Raw genomic sequence first — 26,551 nt, forward strand, 5'->3', positions numbered from 1 at the left:
GCAGCCAGCTCGAAAAATGCAAAGCATACTTTCGGGAGCCATCGCCAGCGAAATTCCAATGTATGCAAAAATGTTTTTTCTACAGAAAGGATAACTCGGGGAAAAGCCACCACAATTGGCAGTTTAAGTGGCCTTTGTTATGAGCAAGTTTTCCATTTCTGCGGTGGCTCCTGTTTTTGCTTTGTCACCTGTTTTTCCTGTTTTCCCCGCAGAAGCAAAACTTTTTACGATCTTGTCAACATTTTGAGTTGAGTGCATTTTTACGCCCCCTGTCGATTTTCGGGGTGGCGGGGCAGTAAAATCGAAAAGTAATGCAATAAAATTCGCTTTCATTAAAAGCATTAAAATAGGTTTTTGACATGCCATAAAAATGGTTTCCACGTAAACACGCAGAACACACATTCGCGCCAGAGGAAAACTGCTGCCGCCACACTTTTCCGGCGCTTTTTCGTGGCGAAATCTTGGGAAAGGGAGTGCGAAAGCCTCACGCGACTTCTAAATGGGATTTTTATTGTTCTGGGAGCTGTGGCCGACGCATCGCCATTAGCTGGCAACACGGTGCTCCAGCTCACCTAGCCATCGTAAATCCGGCAGAAATGAGACGTGGGGAAATAGCTCATCCTCGCCGGGGAGTCCCAGTTGATAATGCAGACTTTCTGAGGAAAAAGTGGGTTGCCTCTCCAGAGATGGCTTCTCGTGCTCACATGTCCCACATATCCTCATCTATCCCAAACGCTTCTCATAAATTTCCCGAAAAATATAATGCCATATATGTCACATCGAACAAATATTCGTATTCAAAGCAATTAAGTGCAGACTTTATAGGTGGCAAGCCGAAATGCTCCTGACCCCCAATAATTATACAGTGACAAAAATATTAGCGGAAAGGAAAAGCAATTTTACCAAATGAAGGGACTTCATCTCTTAGCCATTTCTAATGAATGGCGAATGCTTCTAATTCAAGTTTCAGGATCCAAACGAAGTGTAAACTGCAAATTTTCTGTCAGTGGCTGTTCATGTTTTGGCTGGACAATTGGCAAATGTTGGTCCGCTGAATGGGGCGATACAAATCGAATGGCGAATTTATTTCAACGTTATTAACTCCAAATTACGCACACAAAAACACTGGGCAATCGAAGGGGGCAGACAAGTCAATGTCCAATCCTTAATTGCAAAGGACAGCGTGTGGCGAAAATATTTTGCTCGCTGGCCGGCAAATATTTTCATGATGTAATAAATGAAATTAATTTCAATAATTGCAGCTATTCGGTTTCCGAATCGGTGGGCGATGGCAATGCTCGCGAGAGCTTTACGAGTATCTCGGCCTCACCACTAGCTGTCTTTTTATTTAGGCCACTTATTTTATTTTATTCTGGCCATGATTCGCGAACGCTTGGCGATGACCATGAAAACTGCTTAATCGGAAGAATGAATATGAACGTTCCAATTGCGATTCCGCCCAGCCCAGCCCAGCCCCCAATAATAAGCAGAAAACATAAATAAGCGAGGGGAAAAGCGAATAAATGTGGAAATGCCAATGTTTTCCTTTCCGTTTCATCTTTTTATTTCGCTTCTATTCTGATATTTTTGCCATTTTTTTTGCAGCTACAGCAGCATTTTTAATATAGCAAAATTCGCTGTCATATTTGGTCCTGCTCCCTGTACGATTTTATGTGAATGAGTATTTTTCGCATTTATAATGCGGGCCCATATATTTTCATGAACACTAAATTAAGCGGGGCAAAATGGATATTTCTTTGCGAAATATATAACCATGACTTTCGTATGTATTTATGAATACCGAAGTAAAACTATTGGGCTTCTAAACAGTATTTCCCTGACATCGCAATCAAAACAAAATTTCACATAAAAAGCGGCTAAATTCAAATTTCTTGCAAAATATGGATGAACTTTGGCAGTTTTTAAGTGCCGACCTATATTGCTTTATAAAAGGTATGGTAAATAGTCTCTTTGGATCCCCGTGCTTAGAATCGTGTTGCGATGAATCGCTGGCCTTGAAAAGAGCGAGGAAAAACGTGGAAATGGGGGGCCATAACTGCAGATCCCTAGTGACACGTCCTAGTTACACAATTAGGCACCAATATCCAGGTCCTTTGGTCACCTACGATGGGGAGGCGCGATGTGAGCCGCGTTTTATTCGCATTTCGGACTTGAACTGCAGCACAATGGAGCTCATCTTCCAGGCCTATGGAGACGATGAAGATGAAATGGCTGGAATCTTTGAAGAGAATATTGAAATGGGGGAGAATTGTGGTAAATCAAAGAAAAACTTTGGCTGCCAAGCAAGTCTCCCCACAGAGGACGACTGTATTGATGTGTATTCGGAAGACGAGGAACGAGAGGGTCTGAAAAGCAAGCTTTTTTATTTTTTAAAGAATACCTTTGCCCCTAAAAAGAGTGCGCTCAACTGTAGGTTGAATGGTGGAAAGGAGGAATCAGGCTTTGAAGACTATTCGGCTACCAGAAAGCAGCTCCGAGCACTGGAGGATCAAGCCAGAGGCATATACGAAACATATGTCGAATCTTTTCCGAATTCGCCATCCTGGGACATCCTGAAACCTGCGCAAAAGCTGCGCTTTCAATGGAAAGCTTTGACAGGAGACGACCTGATGGAAACTCCTTACGAGAATTTCACGTTGAGCTTCAGCAGAGGTTTTCTGGAAACCTTTCCCTTTGCTTCAGGTACCACTGTTCAAAACGAGCAAAGAATCGCCTGGTGCAACCTAGATCGCTGCCAGCGAATGCCCTTCATACTGCAGGCTCTACTGTACCAAGTGGCCAGCGGCGCCATCGATCCCGAAGACCACTGTGCTGTTCGTGAACATTTCCACAAGTTGAGATAAAGTGAGAAGTGCGTTGTCCATTTCCATTTCCATTTCGATTTCGATTTTATACGAACCAGATGTTGTGGGCCAGTCTATTTTGGTGCTGAGCCTCGAAATTCGCAGCTCTTTTCCCGCGACTTTTGCTCTTGAACCACATTTGTCGAGAATAATGGATCCCCTGCTTTTGGCCAAGGTCGCCGGCTGACATGGCATTGGCACTCGATTAGCAATTAAAGCAGCAGCTCTCAAGGTCGCGCAGAATTAAGATGGTCGGGATCCCCCTGAGGGAAAATTGGGCTGGCTGCGAATCAATTTCCCATGCGCATACATTAGCAATAAAAATGTGTAGTACCCCCTGAAACAGAAATAAATAAAACAAACGAGAAGCAAACTTTTTAAAATGTAATTTCGCTGGCCGGCAAATAAATAAAATGGAATTGTGGCAAATCGAAAGTCAGAGCCAGGGAAATCAAAGTCCGCATCTGATCGGCGAATCAGACATTATGCTAATGGAAAGCCGGAAAAGGGGAAAAGGGGGAAAAGCGGGGAAAAGTCTGCGGCTGGTGTTCGGTTTTATTGAAAAGTCAATGGAAAGTGGGTGGTTTTACTCCGTGGGCCGGCGTTTATGGCCGTTGACAACTTTTGGCGAACCGGGCATATAAAACGAAATGAAATGGAAAACTAAACCGAAATCGGAAAACTCAAATGGCGAACGATTCGCCACGAACTCTAACTCAAAAGCACAGTGGAACTGTATCGAAGGAGTCACAATTTATTGTCACAGATATTGACTTTTATAGTGGTCCGATTCCAATTCCTTTCCCTTTCTGTTTTGATTTTGCCCGGCTCATAATGCGACTTCCCAGCGCCCAGATCTCTGCTCCCAGCTCACAGCTCCCTGGGATTTTTGGCGGATGCCCATCTCCTCGAGAATCGAGAAACAATTGGCATTCGGGAATTTCGCATGCCTGCCACCGCCAGTCAAAGGAACAACCCTTCCTCCCCCTTTCAATATCCACCTCTTTTTTATGGCGGAGATTTGGTTGTTTTGATATTCGGCACTTTTATTGCCTCGACCCAAGTTCGCACCTCAATTTGTCTTCGTAAATGTGAAAAATGTGGAAATTAGCTGGCGGTCCAGGCTCCTCGGGTTCTTCCTCTTTTCGGTTGGGCTTATGGCCAAACATTTCATCAATCACGGCATGTGTCACACCTATCAGGACCGCTGACTTGTGCATCAGATGCAGATCGCCCCTTTTCCGAAAGCTATGGCGAATCGTAAAAAAGGAGTGCGCACGCCACGCCCCTTTTCTCCAGGCTAAGTGGCAGTGAACTTTATGGCTGAGCCAGAAAACGCGGCACACTTTTGGGCACTTAGCAGGAAAAACAAAGGCATTTTCCACGCTTCTCATTATCAGATAATAAGATTGAAAATTTTAGTCAAATTTCTAGCTTCTTGAGAATTTTGAAGATAGTACAGTTAAAGCATTATTTTGCAATAATAAATATGTTTATATACTTTATTGCCTCGATGCCCTAAGCAGTTGACTTTGATTTCTGACGAAGGCTTCATAAATACTTCCCCCGAACCGAGACGCCAGCCACTCATCCATTTTTATGCAAAGTCGCCGGGCAAACACAGAGCCCAGGGACAAACAACATTTGTCGATATCCAAACTCATGGTGCTGGCTTTATGGCCCAGAGGAGGCCCAATCAACCCCGAAAGCTGCTCTTAGTTTCCCCTGCCGATGGTCGCCATTAACATAACAATAATTATGGCCACGTCCTGGACTGGCCATTCAGACTCGGCCTGGAGACATTCGGCAAACACACTTCCAATAGATTGGCACTCATAAGCAGAGTCCAGACGTTCTGCATCCGGTTGAATGGATTTGGCTTCCGATTTTTTCTCTGGGGGCTTTACATTCGTAAATCGGCGGTCGGCTCGAACTGTGAATGTTCCACGTAATTAACTTTGATTGGAATTGGGGCAAAGTGCCAGGCTCCTGTTCTTGCCGTTTCCCGAATGCGAGTATATTCCTGGGATCCTTGTAGTTTCTGCGCTGCATTCGGCTCATTAGGACATAAATTTCGATCAAAAGCGTAAATTGACAGGCGTGCGGATTTAAGAGGCGCAGCTTAGCAGCCTTCGCATCCTCCGGCAAATCCAATTTCCGCGCAGGACTCGCACGTACGGCGGGCAACACTTTCGGATCTCAGGACTCGGGATTCAGGACGCGATTCAGGCCCGTCCGTTTATGTGAGCAGGTCATGTCGCGGTCATAAATACAACAATGCCGCCGCCGCCGCCGCCGCAGCCGCAGCCAAAACTTTCGCGAGTGTCGCGAGCGCCATAAATTTCGCTGGCAAAAACTCACGGATTTATGTTTCCAAAGCGCAGGAGATAGCACTTGGCCGCTCCGGAGGACATCCTCCAGATATAATCCACTTTAAAGTTCCATTCCTCGGATTTCTCTGCTCGGCTCGGCTCGACTCGGCATCATCATGTGATGGCAAGGATGCGAAGGATGCGAAGGATGCGAAGGATATCCGCCTTGGCAGGCACATGCAAGTGCTCGCTCCTCTGACACGACATCTTATCCAATTTGCATTTAACGCATTTTTTGGCCAATTTCGCCAGCTCACAGATTTCTGCTGGCTTCTGGCTCCCGGGCCGTAAACCTCCTTTTCAACAAATCCCATTTGCAGCGATTTGCATTTAAGGCCGTCCGTGAATTGGAGACGAGCTCACACAAAAATTAATAAAGGAACCCCCGCCATCCCGCCACCCCGCCTTCCTGCCTTCTTGCAATAGACCATATACCATTTTTCCTCGACCGCAAGTAAAAATGTTCAATAAACGTCCGGGCCGAAACGAAAAGTCCAACCGCAAACGCCTTCAATGGTCGACTCGGCCACGAACATCCAGGGGTCCGGCAGTCAATTTGGAATTTTTCAACGTTTTAGACGTTGCCAGCGGGGAAATCGGGAAAAGCGGGGAATATGGATATGGAATATGGAAAAGGGGATATGGGATATAGGATATAGCAGCTGACTTTGACAGCGCCGCCCGCTGGCCGTTAGTTACTCCTAGTTTGCGGTTCCGCTGCTCGAAATATTGGCGGGATCCGAGATGGGTCCAATTAAAAAACAGAACAGCGACATGTACGCGTTGTTTCGACATGCGACTGCAAGATACCCTGCACTGCTCTTGAATTACTTAATAATTTCATAGACATTTTGTAGGGATTTAGACAGTGCGGAATGTATTTGAAAGTGAAGAGTCGCATAAAGTAATAAAAGTTGAGGACCAGCAAACCATCATTTCACTTGATAATATATCTTTTTTGGCAATATTATTCCCAGAAGTGTCTATGAGAAACCGCTCCTACCTCGGATAAAACCCATTAAAAGCACTCGACCAGCTGCAATTGCCAACAAGTTGGGTGGGCGTGGCTGCCTCCCGACTGCCTCCCTGCTGCCGTGCACTGAGCGAAAAATACCCAGCACTTCAGGAGCAGCTGTCTGCAGCAGATAGGAGGAGTGGGCGGAATGGGAGCTGTGGCACGGAATCATTTTAGCTGGCAGAGGAGACCTGTCCTGGCCGGGCCAACTATTAATTAGGTTGTTAATTTTGCATTTGGCGAGCGTCGCTGGCTTTTCCCGTGAAAATTGTGAAAATCGCAGCGGAGCGGAGGCGACGAAATGGAAAACACACGTGGCATGTGGCACGATGATAAATCTTCGCATTTGTGCAACACCATAAGGGAACACATGTCGCAGCTTGGCCGCACTTCCTTCCCCACTTTCCCACCCAAAACTCCCCCGTTTTCAGCCCCTCCTTGGAATGCACCTGTCTCAATTAAGCGTGCAAATCGCATGCCTGTCAAAATAAAATGTTTGGCGTGTAAAAATACGTTGGCAGCCAGCGGAGATCTAAGGCGATCATAAAGACGCTCGGAATATGGCCAAAGATCTTGGGATGCGAAATGAGGAGCAGCGGAGCAGCGGAGAAGGGCCAGGGACTATCGAATGGGACACACCCAGGAGATGTCGTTGTCAACATCACTTTGATCATGCCCCAGGTTGATTATTTGCACTGCATTTTGCGACTGGTTGCCGAGATGTTCATGCGCACCAAAAATATGTGAAAAGTGCGAGGGTGGAGGCTCAACTTAGGTTCCTCCTATAAAGGTATAAATATCATTAAATATCAAGATATCTTAGTGGCTAATGAGAATGGCTGCAAAAGGCTTTGCATGCAAATACCACCTATTTAAAGCAGTATAAATCATAAACTTGTGAAAATAGCGCCTCACATAAACCCCAAAATAGTGGCAAGTTCAAACGCTTTGTCAGCTTTTTGTTGACGGTGCTGTGATGCCTGGATAGATTTCATTTGGTCTGCACAGAGTTTGGCGAATTGAGCAACAGTCTGCCTCGAAACCAATTGATTTTTCGCAAACAACTCCGCCGAAATGTGGCATCAACGCCTCGTTAATTAGAGGATGCCCGCCCGCCGAGTGGAGTTGAATCTGAGGCTGAAGCTAAAGATCCGTGACAGCCTGCGGGGCAATTGACATTTTGATAAATCCTGGGGGATGCGGCACTGACACACACTCGTCGCTACACATGTTGCCGTCTTTAAATCAGATAGTGGCAGTGCAAAACTTAATGATCTGTGCCTAAATGGAGAGAGACCGAACTCAGATATGACAAGTAAAAAAGAATTTATGGCACTAAACAACATCAACAATGGCCCGAACTAACCCACCAACCACCCCGTATCGCGTTTCCCATTTTCCCAATTTCCCCCCACCTTGCCAAATTTTATCAGCCTCAGCGAGACAGAGAAATTCGCACAAATCACGCAAAAATGCTGCACACTTAACGTGAGGGTGAAATACTCGGCGAAAAATATATATACATCTATACAGAAGGTATATAGACGGGGTCTTAGGGTGACGAGGGTTTGCCCAGAAACTGATAAGAACTTGCAGCCTAATGCAGCAGCAACCGAAATTTGCAACAATTTCCGATTTCCATTCGGAAAGGGACAAAGGACAAAGGACGCTGGCCAAGTGGCAGCATTTCAATTGCCCCCGGATTCCAAAAACGAAAAAAATCGAATTGAAAAGTCATAAATTGTGGAGCGGCATTTAGGAGCGGACTGGCACGGAAATGCGCACCATGCGTGACCAATTATTGAAATACGACTTTAATTGAATTTCAATAAAATGTTGAGCATTTTGCACTCTCCGGCGGAAGAGGATGGCCAGAATCCTGCGACCAGGACCAATACCAATGTAGGGACACAAGCACCCATAACCAAAACCGGTTCATGTTTATTTATGGCAAATGGCAAATGTTAAAACTGTGGCAATTGTTTTATTCCGCGCTTTTGTGTGCCATTATTTGTTCGTGCATTTGGCTGCCGGAAAATTCACGGATGCATTCCTCTATATCGATATAGTCTCCGCCGATTTTGGGGGCAATTTGTTTAGAATATGGGCTGGCCGTTGTGCGAACCTGATGTCCGCGGATCCCATTGATTTACGGCCATCGGGCTGTGTCAATAGTTCGCGGTTGATTTATGGAACCCAACCGGCAAGGTAGCTTCGCTTTCGGAGCAGGGAAATTATGAAAATTACTGTGGAAAACTCCCCTCACATGAAGGCAGTCAGCCAACTGCGAAATGTCAGTGTGGACCACCCGGCGAGCAGCTTGGTGATGATTACTCCATGCACTGGGAGAAGCTATCGAAACTGGAGGGAAAAATCCAAAAATTACGCACCATGTACTGGTAATACTACATCGTTTTTCTTCCAAGTGCAATCCCAAATCAAGGGATTACAAGCGGCAAGTCGAAGTGAACACTGGAATCAAACGGAGGCAGGACTCATGGGGGTGGAGTTGGTGGTCCGCTGATTGAAGGTGGAAGGCCGTTTGGCCGTGTGTTCGGGGTGGAATCGAGTGGAAAGCCTTTGGCACCGGATTGGCAAGGGTTCATCGGCAGTCGGGCGTCGATTTTCGTATTTCGTATTTCCTATTTCGGGCATGTAGTGTTTGACATCGGCGCATGACAAAAGTCACATGGCCAGCGGATTAGTTACACCTTCTGAACCTGGATCTGAATCTGAATCTGAACCTGAATCCGAATTCGAGCACACGTCGCAGGGTGAGGTGGACGGTTTTTCGGCGGGACTCGGAAGCTACTACATTGTTGCTGCCCGGTGAACTGTGAGCCAAATTGAATGCCAAATGCCAAATGCCGAATGCCGAATGCATTTTCCGGCCAGCGAGTGCAGAGCGTGCCTTGATTTATTCCCGATTGTGCGGAGATTAGCACTAATGGCTGAGGCCAGTCCGCCGGCAGCTGCTTTTCCGGCGGATCGGCGGTGGTGGGGGTGTGGGATGGATGGGAAATGGGAAATGGGAAGACTGAAACCTTTCAGCATAATTGAATCTGGCCGTATACGAGTATGTAGAGCCGGGACATTCACCTACTTAAGCCCAAAAAATGGCCGCTGATAACTAAGCCAAATATTAGCCAGGCCGCCAAAGACAAATGCCATGTGTGTCAACAGTTCATCGAGGCGTCAATTACTTTGCATAGCGCCGGGCAAGAGTCCTGGCAATCGGGGGATTGAGTCCTTCAAGACAACAAATGAATTTTAAGTGTGGCCATGGCCATAGCTGCGGCCAAAAGAAACGGCCAAGAAACGTGTGCGTACGACTTAATCTGCTCTTGGCCCGCTTAGCACACATATATTCCGAGGATATGGCGGATTCTAGGCCTTCCAGATATTATCCGCTTATTTATGGGCGTCGTTAACATATCTTAGCCAACTGGAGTTTATCTGCCGGCTGGGCTCTAAGTTAAATGAGCCAGGATTTCAAACGGAATATATACCGAGCACACATTGGCTAAGTGAAATTGTTTAGTTTTTGCACGACTCCCGTTTCCCGCTTCCCGCTTCCCGTTTCGAGTGCAAGTGAAAGTTTCCAAGTACGTGACGATTTCTTTTATTTTAAGTGAATTAAAAGCTTGCGCCGAACTATTTGTGCCCGTATAACTAAGTAGATGAGTCAGAGAGCCCCTCCCCCCATAAAAAAAACCCTTCTGCCAGCCAATCAATAATGAAGTTCTCCGCTACTCGAGAATTAATGCCGGGGCATTAGGCCAGACCAAAGGCATATTTAGAGACCCATTTTCACATGGTTCGAGAGGACACTCAACCAAGGCTGACCCAATCTGCCAATCTGAATGCCGACCCGGCCGAAAGATAATGATTAATTGTCAATTTAGGTGGCACAATGACAACAGACTGGCCCGAAATGGCCAATAAACGGTTCGCTTTGGTTCGGTTCGGTTCGGTTCGGTCGACAGTTACCTTAAAAGCCTGCAACAATTCCGGCATCCGGTTCGTAAGCCTACCACTGTCCCAGCTCATCGAGGCCCACTCACATGTCCATCAACATGAAGATGCGGTCTGGAGTTACCAACTTGACTGGCCTGACATGTGGAAATAAATGTACTAGAAAATTACCAACTTATGTAATCTTGGTTAGCATCATTTATCAAGCGGACGTTTTGCAATTTTTCTTACTTTTGCGGCCAGGAGGCAGCCGGAAAACAGGACGAGAGGTCCAGACTCCAGGACATGTCGAGAAGTCGCACTCAGAAGCACATGTGTGCGGACTCAGTCACAGTCGCAGGAAATTGCCATTTCTCAGTAGTCGAGTCGTCCTGTGAGGAGATGGAGGTAAATTTGTCATACCTTCGAGAAGGGCTCAGTCGGCTAATTGAAAGGAGCTGTCCTTGACTCTGGTCATTGCTGGAACTGGAACTTCAGATTCGTAGTTCACTTAACGTGCGGTTAAACTGCATAATTGCTGTGCTATTACCTATGAAGTATTTCACTGGCATAAACAAACACCTGGCTACAAATGCCAGTTACGAACTGGAATGAAAATGCAGTCATGACTGAGACTGGGATCAAAAGATGTCCTCCTCAGTGTGGGTTTTGCATTGTGGCTTTGACTCAGCCGTCACCGACTATCTGATTAATGAGTAAAAGTGCTGAAATCCAAATTCCAAGTAAATCAAGCGCCCATTACCGAATAGATTTGCAACTCAAAATCGCTTCGCTAGTCCAGCTCCGCAACGGAAGGCATTCGCAAAGGCGCCGTAAGATGCGCGATTGGCCGGATAGCGGACTGCTGTTATGAGCCAGCACACTACGCAGTACGTTTTCAACTCCAAGGATGACTACAACATCACCCTAGACAACATGAGTCGCGAGTTCGAAGAGCGGTGGAACCACCAGACCCAGTCGCCCTACACCAACCTGGAGAACTATATAACCAGGGCCGTGCTCGGCAACGGGAGTTTTGGCACTGTGGTGAGTTGAATGGGTTCTGCTAAGTGCGTGCTGGTACATCACTGAAGTGCAATGATCATCAGATGCTGGTCAGGGAGAAGGGTGGCAAGAACTACTATGCCGCCAAGATGATGAGCAAGGAGGATCTGGTGCGGCTGAAGCAGGTGACCCACGTACACAACGAGAAGCACGTCCTGAATGCCGCCCGATTCCCGTTCCTCATCTACCTGGTGGACTCGACAAAGTGCTTCGACTACCTCTACCTGATCCTCCCGCTGGTCAATGGAGGTGAGCTGTTCAGTTACCATCGCAGGTGAGTAGCGCCTTTATGGAGTGCTGATTTCACCTGCTCACAGACTGAGTTCCAACGGATCTCCTCCCCACCCTTAAAAAAGAGTTCGCAAGTTCAACGAGAAGCATGCCAGATTCTATGCCGCCCAGGTGGCACTGGCACTCGAGTATATGCACAGGATGCACCTCATGTACCGGGATCTGAAGCCGGAGAACATACTGCTCGACCAGCGCGGCTACATCAAACTCACGGACTTTGGTTTCACAAAGGTGGGGAAAGAACTGCACATAACTTCGCATAAATGCCATTGCATTCAATCAATCAAATCCCCAAATAATCACAGCGTGTGGATGGCCGCACCTCAACGCTGTGTGGAACCCCGGAGTACTTGGCCCCCGAGATCGTCCAACTCCGGCCCTACAACAAATCGGTGGACTGGTGGGCCTTCGGTATCCTGGTGTACGAGTTTGTGGCAGGGCGCTCTCCCTTTGCCATTCACAATCGAGATGTTATCCTGATGTACTCCAAGATCTGCGTTTCCGACTACAAGATGCCCTCGTACTTTACGCCACAGCTGAGGAGTCTCGTCGAGAGCCTCATGCAGGTGGACACCACAAAGCGGTGAGTGGGATTGGGATTGGGTGAAGGTGGTTCCAGGTGGTTCATGGTGCTCATGCCACCCCTTCTCAGTTTAGGAAACTCGAACGAGGGCGCCACCGACGTGAAGGGTCATCCGTGGTTCCAGGGCGTGGATTGGTTCGGCATTCTTAACCAGGAGGTCACCGCCCCCTACATGCCCACCGTTTCGGGTGCCGAAGATCTGTCCAACTTTGAGAACTTCGAGTTCAAGGATCGGTACAAGTCCCGAATAAACCGCCATCCCGAACTGTTTGCGAATTTTTAAATGTCAATGTGTCCTTAGAAATCGTCGTTTTCTTTAGAGTTTAATTCATTGCGAGGGGTGCCTTCCTGATTGGATTTTGCAAAAATAGTTTTTGCAACTTTGAATACATTCATATACATATATGGTCTTTCGAGTTTACCTCGTATATTTAAAGTTGTTTTTCAATAAATAAGCAGCTCTGGAGCGTAAAGTCAAATTCAAACCGAGCTTTTCGTAATGCTCTAGGCAAAAATTCGAAATTCTGGTATAGTTAACTGACGCGATAACTAAGAACTCAAGTAAGCGAATTTGCTGTCGCAATGGGACCCCAGCCTGAGCAAGCGCACATGCACTTCAGTCCCAAGGTGGACTACATCCTCATCCTGGACAAGTTGCGCGAGGACTTCAACAAGAAGTTCGCCACCAACACTCCGTCGCCCAGCACGGGACTGGATGACTACGAGATCAAGGCGACCCTCGGATCCGGATCCTTCGGCAAGGTGCAGCTGGTGAGGGAGCGCGAGTCCGGCGTCTACTACGCCTCCAAGCAGCTGAGCAAGGATCAGATCATCAAGACCAAACAGGTGAGCCACGTGATGAGCGAGAAGAACGTGCTGCGATCGATGACGTTCCCGAACACGGTCAACCTGATAGCCTCCTACAAGGACTTCGACAGCCTGTACCTCGTCCTTCCGCTTATTGGTGGCGGAGAGCTCTTCACCTACCACCGAAAGTGAGTAGTTTCCAGTAGCTGTTCCCGAATGATTTCCCATTTTCCGACTGTTCAAGAGTGCGAAAGTTTACGGAAAAGCAGGCTCGTTTCTATGCTGCCCAGGTGTTTTTGGCTCTGGAGTATCTGCATCATTGCAGTTTGCTCTATAGAGACCTCAAGCCAGAGAACATAATGATGGATAAGAACGGATACCTGAAAGTCACCGATTTCGGATTTGCCAAGGTTTTTATCTTTGATTCGCAACACCCATATACCCATATACCATACACGCTGTTTTTGGACCACAGAAGGTGGAAACCCGTACGATGACTTTGTGCGGCACCCCGGAGTACCTGCCTCCGGAGATTATCCAATCGAAGCCCTATGGTACCAGCGTGGACTGGTGGGCTTTCGGGGTACTGGTCTTTGAGTTCGTCGCCGGACACTCGCCCTTCTCAGCCCACAATCGCGATGTGATGAGCATGTACAACAAGATCTGCGAGGCGGACTATAAGATGCCCAGTTACTTCAGTGGATCCCTGCGCCATTTGGTGGACCATTTGCTGCAGGTGGACCTCTCCAAGCGGTAAATAGTGTTTCAAGGGTCTATCAGTAGAACCTGACGTTTTCTTGTCCAGTTTTGGCAACCTGATCAACGGCAACCGCGACATCAAGGAGCACGAGTGGTTCAAGGATGTGGAGTGGATACCCCTACTCAATCAGACAGTTAACGCGCCCTATGTGCCCAACATCAGCAATCCCGAGGATATATCCAACTTCGACAAGGTCTCTGACAAGCCGCGCCCCAAGGCCAAAACCATGCGACACGAGGAAGCCTTCGCGGACTTTTAACCATGATGGATTTGTACTTGTGATAGACCCCTTGATTCTGTAAATTTTCGGCAGCATTAGCTAAACATAATACCCTAGGTCCCCCAATTCTTTCAATTCTTTTGATATACTGATATGCGCCAGCTGCTGCTCACATGTGTGATGTCAACGGCTCTGAATTTTCAGTGGGGCGGCGCTTTTCCCTTTGGAGATTTTCCCAGAAAACAGCTGGGCCTGCTGACTGGGTGATTTCCCACACTTGTTGCGCTGCTTTCCCCGATTCTCAATTCGACAAACTTGACTTGTAATTAGACTTGAGGCAGTGCCATAAATCTTGTGCGTTTGTCGCTGCTGCAAGTGGATGGATGGATTTATGGCCACTCTGTTTACTCGGTTTATCTCCATGTGGGTGTAGCTTTCGCTGAAAGAGTTCGCCGCTGAGTGTTCGCTTGGGCTGGCTCGAAATTATGTTAAACAATATTTAAACGAGCTCTTTCGCCAGCGGACCGGAGTCATAAATCTTTTATACCTTTTTCTGCTCCTCTGCATATCGGGCCACATTGATTTATATGCAAAGACTTAATAAAAATAGAGCAATGGCCAGACGGCAGAAAAACTAGACGCCATTCTATGGTCCAAGGTCTACCTTTCCATGGGTCCTTTGTCCGGCTAACAAAACAAAGGCACTCGTGGGCAGGAGATGCGTGGGTGGGTGCGGGTAAAAGTTATGATTATCATAATTTTTGTTACGTGAGTTTTCATGTGGAAAAGATGAAACATCATCGTCTCCGTCGCAGCATTCCCCTGGAATCTCCGTCTGGGTTTCCGTGCTTCGTTTTCTTCGGGGTGGAAGTCGTCATCGCTGTAATCATGGCACGCATTTACTCCTGTTTTTACCTCTGCTTTTTGGCGCCCGCCTGGCCGGCGCCACTTTCAGCTCCAGACCTTCAGTCCCCCAGATGTCCCCATATCCCCTCCTGTGTAGTCCATATACATTCCTTCCATGGCTTCAGACATCCAGACACATTTTCTCCGTGTTGTGTTTTGCTTTTCGCATGCGTTTTCGGTGGTTTTCGCAGGAAGCAAGGGGCTCGCACTTCCTGGCCAGACTGCGAATCAGAATCAGAATCAGAATGAGAAGCAGTATCAGATAGTAAGACATCATGCATTCTAATGAGCATTTTAATTGCAGCCCATTGACCACTTGAAGAGTCCTGTCAGCTTTCGTTCCGGCGAGAAGTTCGCAGGACACGTGGCACGGATGCGCTTCATGCTCGGTTGGCCTGAGAATTTCGGGAGTATCGAATCCGCAACTCGTCACCCGAAGACAAATTTCGAAAATTAGCGATGCCCTGCTCAGATACATTACACATTACGGACGGACAATTGAATCCCGGGGGTGGCTGCTGCTCATCTGTAAGTGAATTAATTGCTGTTTTGATTGCGCTGGGAAAATGTTGCGACTCAATACTTGTTTTGGAAAATGAATTGTGCACGTTTATTGCATGGATCGGTGAAAATTCGTTACGAAACTTATGAGATACTAAGCTAGCAGACTAAGACTGCTCCAGCTCCACTTCGACGGAAACTGAGGGCAGATCTTCCTTAAACTCGGGCGTGTAGATTTTTCCGGAGGCCAGCACAAACTGCTCCTGGCAGTCGACAATGAAGTAGGCAAAAGGACGATTCACCTCGAAGCGTTCCACTCCTGGCAGTTCTGGCTCCGGTTCTGGAACTGGGAGAACTGTGGACTCCACGCTGGGAGTTCTGGCCTGCATGGTGGCGGCTGACAAGGAGTTGGCACTGCTGCCACCCTCGTCCACGCGGACATTCACAAACTGGACTATCTCATCCACGTGGACATCGGGATCCTCGGACAGCAAGCCCAACTGGGCTTCGGTCCTCGAGAAGACCTTCGTCAAGCCCATCTGCTTGAGCATTGCCTCGGAGCGGGAGGTCTCCTCCACTTGGAACTTGGGCAGCGAAACATGCAGCTCCTTCATTTGGAACTGCTTCTTGGCCAACAGGAAATCACTCGTCTGCAGCTTGGAAATCACATCACTCAGTCCCTCCGTTTCGTCGGGCAGGACAATGCACAAGGCATATCTGGAGGTTTCGTAGGGCAAACTGAGAACTCGGGCTTTGACCTGCGAAAGATCTGCCACCTGGAACTTGCCACGGGCATGCATCATTGGCGCCTTCATGGCGTCCTCGTTGGTCATGAAGAAGAACTCATCGCTGCCATCTCGCAGCTGGTAGAAGGGATTGGCCCAGCTGCCGCGGTAGTACAGGCCGTTAAACAGGAGCATCTTGGACTTCGATCCTGCCGAGCGTCCCGTGATGGAGTTGGCACTTAGAGCAGAGGTGATGTCATCCCGCTGGAACAAACTACGTGCGCCATTGACCTATAGGTAAAGTAAGGGGTTGTAAGGCATTGTGCTTATACTAAATGGTTTCAACTCACCCGACTGACAGAAGGTAGGTGCGACTCCAGAGCGATCATGATTTCATCAGCGCCATCCTTGGCCGCCGTCTTCACAGCGTTCTCCAGCTTCTGGAGGGGCAGACGCACCTTCTCGGGTTCACCGGCGGTCAAAGCGGAAGCTGCCATGATCTTGGCCAGCTTCTCCTCCTCCTGCACAGTCTCGTTCTCCTCGAGGTTCTTGATCTGGCTCTCCTCCTGGTCGCTGCGCTTGTTCTGCTGCTTTTCAGCTGGATTTTCCTCGGCTGCCATGTCTGGTTTTTCCTGTTTTTCCACTGCAAGAGTGGTGGTTTCCTCGGGCTGGGATTCCAATTCCAATTCCAATTCTGTGGTGGCCTGCTGCTTCTGTTCTTGCTGCAGTAGCTCGGCCTCAGCCTGGGCAACTGGTTTTTCCACATATTGCTTGTCATCCACGTCGCGATCGAACTTGGAGGCCTCTTTGTCGATGATTTCCTGGCCATAGCCGTCGGCTGGAATGGCTGGTATGTCAGGAATGTCCTCGTCGTCCAGCTTGATTCTCTTTAGGGTCTCGAATCCAATGACGTCCTTGCTGTTGCTTTGTTCGGTGCTTCCCTCGGTGGCATCCGTGTTATCCTTCTCCTCTGACAGCTGCAGCGAGGTGTTGGGCTCGTTCCAGTCGTACTCCTGCCGACTGATATCCTTCACGTCCACATAGTAGTGTTTCTCGAGCAGATCCTTGAACTCCTCGCGGGCACTGTTGTTCCGGTAGATGTACAGCCAGGTCTGGAAGGAGGGCAGGGCCACGGCAGCATCTCTGTTCTGGTAGCTGCCCAGGATCCTCTTGTAGGCGTCCCTCAACTTGGTGCGATCCTTGGGGTAACCGAAGACCTGCTCAAACTCCGAGTAGGTATCGCCTTCGGAAGCCTCCGCCAAAACGGCCAGAATAGAAGCAACTCCCAACGGAGAATGCACCTGATTGGCATCGATGTCCTTGTTGAACTTCAGCAGCTGCAGAGCAATCAGTTGGGAAACCTGGCCGGCAAAGGATCCCTGATTCTCATCAGCCAACTGGGCGGGCAATCCGTGGCCAAAAGCGGCCAGCAAAGTGACACAAATCGCGCAGAGAACCGCTTTCATGGTAACGACAAACGCGAATGAAGCCCAAGAAAGTTGGCCAAAGACTTTTTATGAAAGCCAGCGCCGAGAACCGGCGAGAACGAGGCTCCAAACTGGTTAGGAAATCTCGGCGATCCCAGGGGGCTTCCGAAGGGAGGCTTTATTTGTTTAAGCGACCGATCAGCGGACGACGGACAAAGAAAGTCAACGAAAGTGGAAGTGGCGTGGGCCGCTCTCGAGGGCCCAAACAAATGGGTCATGCCAACAATCAATATGTAAATGCTGCACAACAACTGAAGAACTGAAACCAGCGCAAACAAAAGTTCAAAGTCATTGAAATGTTAGAGAGCCAACAGGTTTCCATCAGCGACTCACTACGTGATTGACATTTGATTTTCTGGCCGGTTAATTGCATTTTCTTGTACTCCTCGCAGTTTAAGTTTATAGTGTGGCAATCCCGTTTCCCCGAAACTCCGGTGGGCTTGCGTTTGAAGACGGGATGTACATTGCCTCACAGCCTCGCCGAGCTATGTAGTTTGGCAATCTTGGGATCTTCGGCTTTACCTGACCACGCTTAACCCAGTTTTTCAGGCCCATCGAGTGGCGAGGCACAAGAACGAATCATAGCCCAATCGCAAAGAGCTGGCCAAAACAGTTCCAACACACTTGGAGGCCACTGAACTTGGCCATCGCAGTTGTTGCTGCCTCTGCCGCCGATTACCAAATACGATGGCCGCCGAGCGAAAGCGGCCAGAATCGAGAATTCGCTGAGAAGCAAGTACCGAACACAGAGCAAAAATTGACCAGCAATTTCAAATTAGAATTTACTATTCTTTTAAAGTGGTTTACAGGGCGATACTCATTGGAACCCAAAATCTGACAAATGAACAGAGCGTGGAGTAGACAGCTCATATATATTCCAATCATCCACGTATTTGTCCAAACCCGTGAGTTTGCTCACCTTTTCTTGAAGTGCATCTGGAAGTACCAGGTGTGACGCTTAAACTTGCTAATAAAAGTGCTAAATTAAAGCAAAGCCAACAAACACCGATTCTTTTGGAGGCTTGTAAACGAGTTTTTCCGTTTGAGAACGAGTCAAACAAAAAGTTGCACAATTTTATAAGGCGAGGTGGGTTTTTCAAAGGGGGCGTGGGGATAAATAAAATATTATGTACTTTAGTTGCCAGTGCAGCGAACTTTCCAGAGAGCCACAAAGAACCCGAGGAGCAAAAGATACTGAGCCGCTTATGTAATTTATTCGACAAGTTCCGCATTTGTTCTCGATACCCTGTGTGTATGGAAAGGTTACTGAACTGTGTGATTAATCAGATGTGGTAAAAATCCAGTTTAATTAGCATGGAGTGGTATCGGTTCGAGATTGATTTAACTTATTTGGGCCACTCGGAGTTCGATAAAAGTTATTTTTAAATGTCATTGTTCACTGGTTTTAAAGATGGGCTTTTGTTCTTAGCTTTTTATGAGGCTTTTTCACAGAGCATTCCATTTTCGACCAAAACAGAACACCAGTACTTTTAGTGTTTGTCACCTTGGGCCTGGCATTATATTTTGAAACAAATACGAGTGTTTTGTATTTTTGCTCAGCTTTTTGTCCATAAATTTCAATGCCCAAAACCATAAATTAGTGCTTCTCCAAGTGCTGAGTGGTTGAGACTTCCGCATCGACTTCATACGAGCACCCCAAAACCCAAAAGGGTCGAAAGTCGGGTTAGGTGAATTAGAAGTTATTATGCCAAAACGGCAAACTAGCAAATGTCGCATAAATTAGAGGAGGAATCCGGCAGGACACCTTCCCCAGGATTTCTTGCAGCCGGAAACCTTGTAAGACGAGGCTCAAACAACACCGCGGGGAGACATTAAGGACCAAAATAAGAAGAATCCTCGCAGTGGACAGTAGTTTTTGGGCTGGGTATAGTTGGGACTACTCCGGCATTCGAATTGCTCTTTATAGACGGCGTGACTAATTGTTTGATTTATGCAAATGTACTGGAAAACTTGTTTCTCAACTTTTAGTAATTAGTGGTGCGCCTCGCTCTTTAAGGAAGCATTCGGAGCTTTAAGAACTGAGGCATCCTTTAGCTACTATTCCCACTATTTGTCAGGAGGTGAGTGTCAGCTGTCATCTGTCAGCTGTCATGGAAAACGCAATACATCATAAGTCAAAAGGTGAGCTCCATGGCTCAATTGCTTTTGCCCCGGGCCGCAGCAACTTGCAAAATAATTAAACTTCTGTTTATTCTCTCTGGCTCTTGCTTACCCTCGCCGAACTTCTTAATTATGTTTGATAAACTAACACAGGCCTCTGGATCCCTGGATGCCAATCCCCTCATATCCTCGCACATGTCACGTTGACATTTAGCACTCGACAGGACTCGAGGTGATGAATCTTCTCCTGCTCCTTCGACGGCCATGTGTGCGACATAATTACGAAACAAAAGGCTCAGGAGCGCGCAGATAGCATAGGTAAAATACACTTGAAAAATCAAGTCAGCCTAAGCTTCTTTAATGTCTGTGGAATAAGACTTTGTTTGTTTTTTTAAAGAGCAAGGGGTTTCTGTAACCTTATTTACTTTAAGCACATGGCTCAAGTATGTTATTAAGAGGATGGTGTCCAAAACAGCGCACGGAATTCATGCGCTTCATTTGCTCCACTTAATTCGGTAACTTGGCAGTCGAAGAACTTTTCGTTCCCTCAATTTAGTCACGTTTTAAACTGGAGACTCGAAACCACCAGGAATCTCAGAGGAGGAGTCACCTCTACCGAGTTGTTTGCCATGAAGGCGCAAATCCTGGTGTATCCTGGTCCTCGACTGGAAAACTTGCTGCCAGCGCGGCGGCAATCCCACTCGTAATTGATTTATGACATCAAAGACATATTTTTCGCAATGTTGCGTGGCCTACGTGCGTGACAGGACGACTGGCTGGAGGTCCTGCCGCTGCCGCTGGCCTGGTCCTGATTTTGGTCCTGCTCCTGCTGGCTTGGCCATCTTGTTGATAATTTTGACTTATGGCTGGTGCGGCTGAGGGCCAGGATTTGTCGCATAACTCTGTCAGTCAGGAGTCGCCCGAAACAAAGGCCCAAGATCTAACCCATCTGTTTCTGTATCTCCCGTTGCCATGTATCTGCATCTGTATCTGTATCTGTATCTGTATCTGTCCCTCAGCACTTCAGCTGGCAATCGGTGGCAAAGTTTTTCTATTAGGCGCAATTATTTCAAGGTATTATTGCTTTTAATTAATTCAATTAAACGCTTCATAAATTTTTACTTTTTGATTTCGTAGCCTGCGGCCGCCTTGGCTGGGTTTTCCTTTAATGGAAAAACTTTTCCCACAGATTTCCAGCAGCCGAAAAGGGTTTAATTAACGGTTGACTGGGGAGTGGTGGTGCTTTGGGCTGGTTGGCTGGAATTCGCTACTTTTGAGCAAAGATTGCAGATGTTTATTAAGGGATTCCCGTGGCTCGTCGTAAAATTTGATTTCGCGACTGAGGAACGCAAGTTATTGAATGCCGAGTGGTCGCGTTTATTTGCATTTTTGTGTGCATGGCTGCAAATTCCGGAGAGGCTATTAGCAGTACAAAGCCGATGGAATAACATTTCCAAGAAAATAGTAATGGCAGTGCGACAAGAGCTGGAACTTCGATTAAAAGGTCATCAGCAGTCGACACAGCTGCTGGGTAGAATGGCCCAGGGATCCACCTAAAACGTTATTGATATGTAAGAAGCATGCTCACACCTTCTCCGAGAAAAAAGAAAAACTCCTCACATGTGATGACTTTCATCAGGGAAACTTTTCCTGTCCGCCTTCCGCTTTTCCTGCCACCCCCCTGGGGCCAAATAATCGAACTAGCGTCGAACAACAATTTGTTTTAAATGCCAAAAGTGAGGGCCGGACAATCGAGTTCCCCGAACCCCTTAATAATTTATGAAGCCCGAAGACCGCTCCACATGTGGGTCGTGTCGGCATGCTGGAAAAGTTTTCTATCACTCCGCTCTAATAGAGATTAAATGCATGTCGAAAAGGCAATTAGTTGGAGCAACCCTCGGTGTAGGAAATCCCCACACCAACAACCTCGCAACCGAGCAACTTGAAGTCCAACTTTCGACCTTTGGCCGCTCATTGAATCAAAGTGTTGCTCAATTTTCCTACGGCCTAGGTGTTGTTGTGAATTTGGATGGCCAGCAAGTGATCCGGGGGTTGCTAACTGCCGGAAGCAATTTGGCCGAACCCTTCTCAAAGGGTTTCCTGCCTCAGAGTCTCAGGCGCTGCGTCACTGCTAATTAAACTCGCGCTGTCGCCGCTAATGAGCAATGATAACAACGTGTTGTCCGAAAACTCTTGAGGAAAAATGGCCAAAAAAAGGAGCTCAAAACTCCATTTGCAGGGGCGGGAATGGGCTGGTAAGGGGTCCCGTGGAATCGTCAGGTTGAATCAGCCATCAAAATAATGAAGGCACGGATTTCTCATTACCTCGAAATATTTTTCCAGCAATTTTTCGGGCTTTAAGCCATTTAAAAGGATTAGCTCGCTCATGATTTTTCCAAAGCATCCCGCCAAGGGGTTGCATTTCCCACCTTTTTCCACTAGTTTCAGGACCAATTTTTTTCCTAATCTAATAAAAGTACGTGAAAAGAAGGTTTTTAATTCCATTCCGCCTGTTGGGCTAGATAAGCCGAGCCAAAGGGTTATAATTAAGAGTGACGTTGGCTAGGACGGCCAGTAGGAAGTGTCTCCAACGTTATTGTCTTGCCTGCAATCCATTGTTTGCCCAATAAATTCGCACACATTGCAGTTGCCATTTTTATGAGCCAAGAAGTCAAACGTTACAAGAAAACCCCAAATATTCGACTATAAAACACTCTGCAGGAGCGATTGCTACAGCTTCCCCTTGGACTGCGAACTTCCACCTGACAGGCGAGTGCTTCCCCAGATATCCGAAAGTGTATGGTCGCTGTAATTCATATTGCGTAGCACTTTGCCATAAAAATTACAATTGACTTTGAACTCGGGCGAGCAAGCAGCAGGACATTTCCACATTTCCACATTTTTACATTTTTACATTTTGTCAGGCAGCCAACAGGGCAGCGATACATGGAAACTAACTCAGAACTCAGAACTCAGACCTCGAAGTTCCCCCAATGTTCCTACTGCAGTTCTTGGCCTGCTTCCTTTTATGACACCAAGGTACACGACGAGACGACAGCGACTACGACAATGGCAATGACTACGGATGTGTCTGCGACTACACTGAGAAATAATACCCACCTTAAGGCATAATAAAACCATTAGTCAGCAACAGTTTGTACAAATATTTAAGAGATTTGCGGCAATGGGGTTAGGAGGAGTGACTTAGAGCAATCAATCAATTGCAGAATGCTTCTTTGTAATACCTTTGAGCGAATTTATTAATATTTTGTATAGGACGAAGAAACATTTTCCTTAGTGCCTGACGGCAGTGCGGCTTCAGTTCCAAGGTGGCAGTGTCGTCCTGGCCAAAATGCTATGGTGCTATGGCGGAATTATGCGACGCCGCCGTTGCCCCTGGTGTGTTTATGGCCCCCCTGTTGCGGGTCGGAGTGCAGGGGGTTGGCCAGATGATGAGCAACGCACTTTGGCGCCACCCATTGCCGCCCCCTTCGGCCTGCGAAAATTATAAATTATATCCTTGGAAGGAGCGGCCTCGCCTGCCCGAAAGGAAAACTCCTTGGTAGTGGAGAGTTTTCTTTTTCCGTGCAGTTGAACACGAGATGCATGACAAATGGCGGGCAGTAAGCTGGAAAGGCGAACGGTACCAGGGAAAACCCTTTAAAGTTTTCCATCTATCGCCACCGCATCAGTTCATTAGTCGAAGACAAAGATATACATAATTCCACGGTTGCGGATGCGATTTCGGATACGGATGCGGATCGCCGTGCCAGATTAATTGGCTCGCTGAGCCAGCCGAGTAAATATTTAATTAATCGCCGATTTGTGCACTGAGCCCTCTATAACTCTTCGTAACATTTCACCATTTCGCCCAAAAACAGAAAGACTTGTGACTAATCGAAGCCATCAATTATGTTGATAGATTGGGCCACGTACAGCAGTGGAAATAGTTGTAGTCCTTGGCAAGGTCCTTCCGTTTAGTGGCCACAGTTTGTCACTGAAGCTTACCGCTGCTTAAGGTACTTGTAATTGAATAGCAAGCGGTGAACGAACTGGGAAAATCCACGGAAATCTACAGAAAATGCGGGGGAAATGGACACTCGATGGGAGTTCGCATATTCATAAGCTGGCTCAGGCTAAATTGCAAGTGGCTGTTGACAAAGGTTTCGAGTGGCCACCGCAACTGAGTAGAAAAAAGGGAACAAAAAGGACCTTATGGCCGGACAGACGTGTGTCTGATCTGAATGCTAGATAAAATTATTACCCTTTTTATTCTCGCCGCTGCACGCTGGGATTTGTCCGAATTCGAATCCGTGTCGGTCTTCTTTTTCAGCAGATGAAGATGGTGAAGTGGTGATGGCGATGGAGAAATAGTCCGAGCACGGATCCAAATCCAAAGCCAAAGCCAAGTCCGAGTCGCCGTCGCCGTCGCCTGTTTATTTCCTGTTGGACACTTTCCGTTTGTCGTTTGTTGTATAAAAAGTCGCCGCTGTCGGTCCACCTCGCTTACTTTTTTTTCATTTCACCGAGTTCTTAATACCCTGTTATGCTCATTGAAGGGGTAGATCGTGCTTAACTTCTTTGTGCCGAAAAGAAATGCATTTGATTCTTAAACACACTAAAATCAAATGTATAAAAATGTGCTTAGAATTGCTTCTATGTTGAACAGGGTTCTTTATACAATATATAAAGAACCTCTACTTTTTCGGCCCTCGAATTTTACCAAGTACCTCCAACGTCGCCAGTCTGCAAATAACCTCTTCAACTTAATTTTTTTCAGCTTGTTTTTTATGGCTCACACAATAAGCATCATCAACAACAACAACAACAACAGCAGCGACTGCAGGAGCACTCGACGTCATCAGCAGCACATTGTGTCCTGGCGAACCATCCCGAAATAGTCTCCAGGTCCGAACCAAAATCCGGAGTCCAGGGCCAAAGAGACGGATGCGGAGACGGAGGCGGAGACGATGGCCGCATGCCGATAATGTGCGGCCATAAGGTAATGAAAATTTTATCTGATTCTGGCAATAGTTGCACCCTTTCTGCGCTGGCCTTTGATTTGATTTCGAAGGATCGAAGATAGCTAAGGGTTGAGGGTAGAGGGTAGAGGATAGATGTCCCCGAGCCTCGCAAATGATACAATACTTTGTGGTCAGCATGTGTGTCCAAAAGGTACGAGTATTGGTCGCATTTGATTGAAATTTGAATTGCCAACCCCCCTGTCGCACAAAAGGATTCGCATTTTGAGTGGGTGTGTGCATACTTTTAGGGGCAATCGTTGAGTACGTGCTGCGGCGACAATAACAAAAACGAATCCGCAACTGAAACTGAAAATGCGAATATACGAAAATACGAAAATACGAAAATCCGAGATGCGCAAAAACGACAATAAGACCGAGCACTATTTCATTTTAGATTTTAATCAATTCCGTTTGATGTGACACGTTTGTGGGCCGCTTTCAGCGCCCGTCCCCAAAAATCCCCCCACAAGAAATCTGCAACATATGCAGGCAATCCGCAACACTTGCCGCCTAATGAAGGTACAATCCATCCACTGTCAAACCCATCAAATCAGGATTGGCTTCATTACCCATTATTGTTCATATTTCGCATTTGATAACACTTAGAACATTTCGTTTTACAACAATTTGTGGGAATATGGCTGTTCTGTAGTGTGTACATAATCTATATTATAATATAATCCTTATATATTTGTATATCTATGGAGTGGAAGCGAATTCCTTAGGAACACCGTATACAGTTTGAAAAACTCGCAAGGGCTTGTAAACTTAATTTCGAGTTCATAGATCACACAGAATTATTTAGAGCCCAGCTGAGTTGGCACAAAAAACACAAACTAAACAAATGCCATCCAATAACCAGGCAATTATCGGTAGCATCATCCCCTGAACCCCAAGTAGATCCCATAAGAAAGCCCATAAATAACAACTAAACAAGCCAATTGAGCAGAAATCGACTCCTTTCCATCGCCTCCCCAAAAAGGAGCCACAATAAATTCCGGGCACACACCTGCAACTTCCTAAGGACGAACGCTGCAATTATCGTAGCAGAGGTCCTGCCCGACGAGAGCAACAAATCCAATAAACTTCACAATCGAACAGCACATAAATATTAAACGATGATTGAGCTGCAACCCACACAGCAATCCGCAGGCAAACAAGTAAAAGCTTAGGGAAAAATTACAATTTATTGGACATTTCCGGTCAGTGACAAAAGTGGACAGTGCAAGATTTATGTTCTCGACGATTTGCTGGCCAGGGATTTATTGAAGGAAGTTGGCCCCAGTTAATACCTGATCACTTAAGGTTAAGTGGACACAAGCGTCCGCACTTAAAGCCACTTTAAGGACTCTTTTTCTGTAGAAAGGACCAAAGGATGTGGCCAACTCGATTATTATGCAGGCACCTCAATTGCATTTTGCAGTTACTCAAATTTGCATATCATTCCACTCCGAAAACTAAACTAAAACTAAATAAATGCCAAAACAAACCGAAAACTTTCCCTGGGGCCGCATAGCTAACTTTATTATGAGATCAGGGGGACTGAGGTTGGATGGATATTACGTATCTGTGGCTCTCTGGCCATCGCTCAGAAAAAGTAAAGCGTTCTGATTCCGGATTCTATGCTGCCGACATGTGTCACTCTGCAGTCCAGCAGGCATAAAGATTTGCGGGCCTCCAGTTCTCCATCTCCACTGGTATAGCTTCATAGCCCCCTTCGCATTTGGGAGTGTGCGAAATTTGCATTTTCTAAAAACTCTTTGGCGAGTGTGAGGTGTAGCTGGTGGGAAAAGCTGAGCGTTTACAGATAGGGAAAGGACTTGGGTCTCAGATCCATAAAGTTCTATAAATATAAT

General features: G+C 46.9%; 4 protein-coding genes and 1 long non-coding RNA gene across 6 annotated transcripts; 3 read left to right on the forward strand and 2 right to left on the reverse strand.

Annotated features, from left to right (window-relative positions):
* The first annotated feature begins 1,873 nt into the window (after positions 1-1,873).
* On the forward strand, positions 1,874-2,965 carry LOC6555150. The gene has a single exon (XM_026983669.1). It carries the CDS (start codon positions 1,902-1,904, stop codon positions 2,862-2,864), a length of 963 nt encoding a protein of 320 aa, XP_026839470.1. The 5' UTR covers positions 1,874-1,901; the 3' UTR covers positions 2,865-2,965.
* A 6,915-nt stretch (positions 2,966-9,880) lies between these two features.
* Positions 9,881-10,707, reverse strand: LOC113563712. Its single transcript, XR_003407588.1, has 3 exons — positions 10,458-10,707; positions 10,242-10,400; positions 9,881-10,110 (listed from the first exon to the last, which is right to left on the reverse strand). It is a non-coding gene; the product is annotated as an uncharacterized LOC113563712 (long non-coding RNA).
* A 170-nt stretch (positions 10,708-10,877) lies between these two features.
* Positions 10,878-12,524, forward strand: LOC6555151 (protein kinase DC1). Of its 2 annotated transcripts, none has more exons than XM_001981126.3 (5): positions 10,878-11,252; positions 11,315-11,544; positions 11,627-11,792; positions 11,867-12,144; positions 12,214-12,524. In XM_001981126.3, the coding sequence occupies exons 1-5, from the start codon at positions 11,076-11,078 to the stop codon at positions 12,425-12,427; spliced, it is 1,065 nt and encodes a 354-aa protein (XP_001981162.2). In that variant the 5' UTR covers positions 10,878-11,075; the 3' UTR covers positions 12,428-12,524. The 2 variants fall into 2 exon arrangements, with proteins under 2 accessions (XP_001981162.2, XP_026837992.1); XM_026982191.1 differs by having other exon boundaries at positions 12,219-12,340.
* A 41-nt stretch (positions 12,525-12,565) lies between these two features.
* On the forward strand, positions 12,566-14,047 carry LOC6555152 (protein kinase DC1). Its single transcript, XM_001981127.3, has 4 exons — positions 12,566-13,139; positions 13,196-13,361; positions 13,427-13,704; positions 13,757-14,047. Exons 1-4 carry the CDS (start codon positions 12,727-12,729, stop codon positions 13,968-13,970), a joined length of 1,071 nt encoding a protein of 356 aa, XP_001981163.1. The 5' UTR covers positions 12,566-12,726; the 3' UTR covers positions 13,971-14,047.
* A 1,373-nt stretch (positions 14,048-15,420) lies between these two features.
* Positions 15,421-17,574, reverse strand: LOC6555153. The gene is made up of 2 exons (XM_001981128.3): positions 16,414-17,574; positions 15,421-16,354 (listed from the first exon to the last, which is right to left on the reverse strand). Exons 1-2 carry the CDS (start codon positions 17,527-17,529, stop codon positions 15,506-15,508), a joined length of 1,965 nt encoding a protein of 654 aa, XP_001981164.1. The 5' UTR covers positions 17,530-17,574; the 3' UTR covers positions 15,421-15,505.
* Positions 17,575-26,551: the final 8,977 nt, after the last annotated feature.

The sequence above is a fragment of the Drosophila erecta genome, unplaced genomic scaffold (assembly GCF_003286155.1).
Source record: "Drosophila erecta strain 14021-0224.00,06,07 unplaced genomic scaffold, DereRS2 tig00000000-arrow-pilon, whole genome shotgun sequence".
Lineage (NCBI taxonomy): Eukaryota > Metazoa > Arthropoda > Insecta > Diptera > Drosophilidae > Drosophila > Drosophila erecta.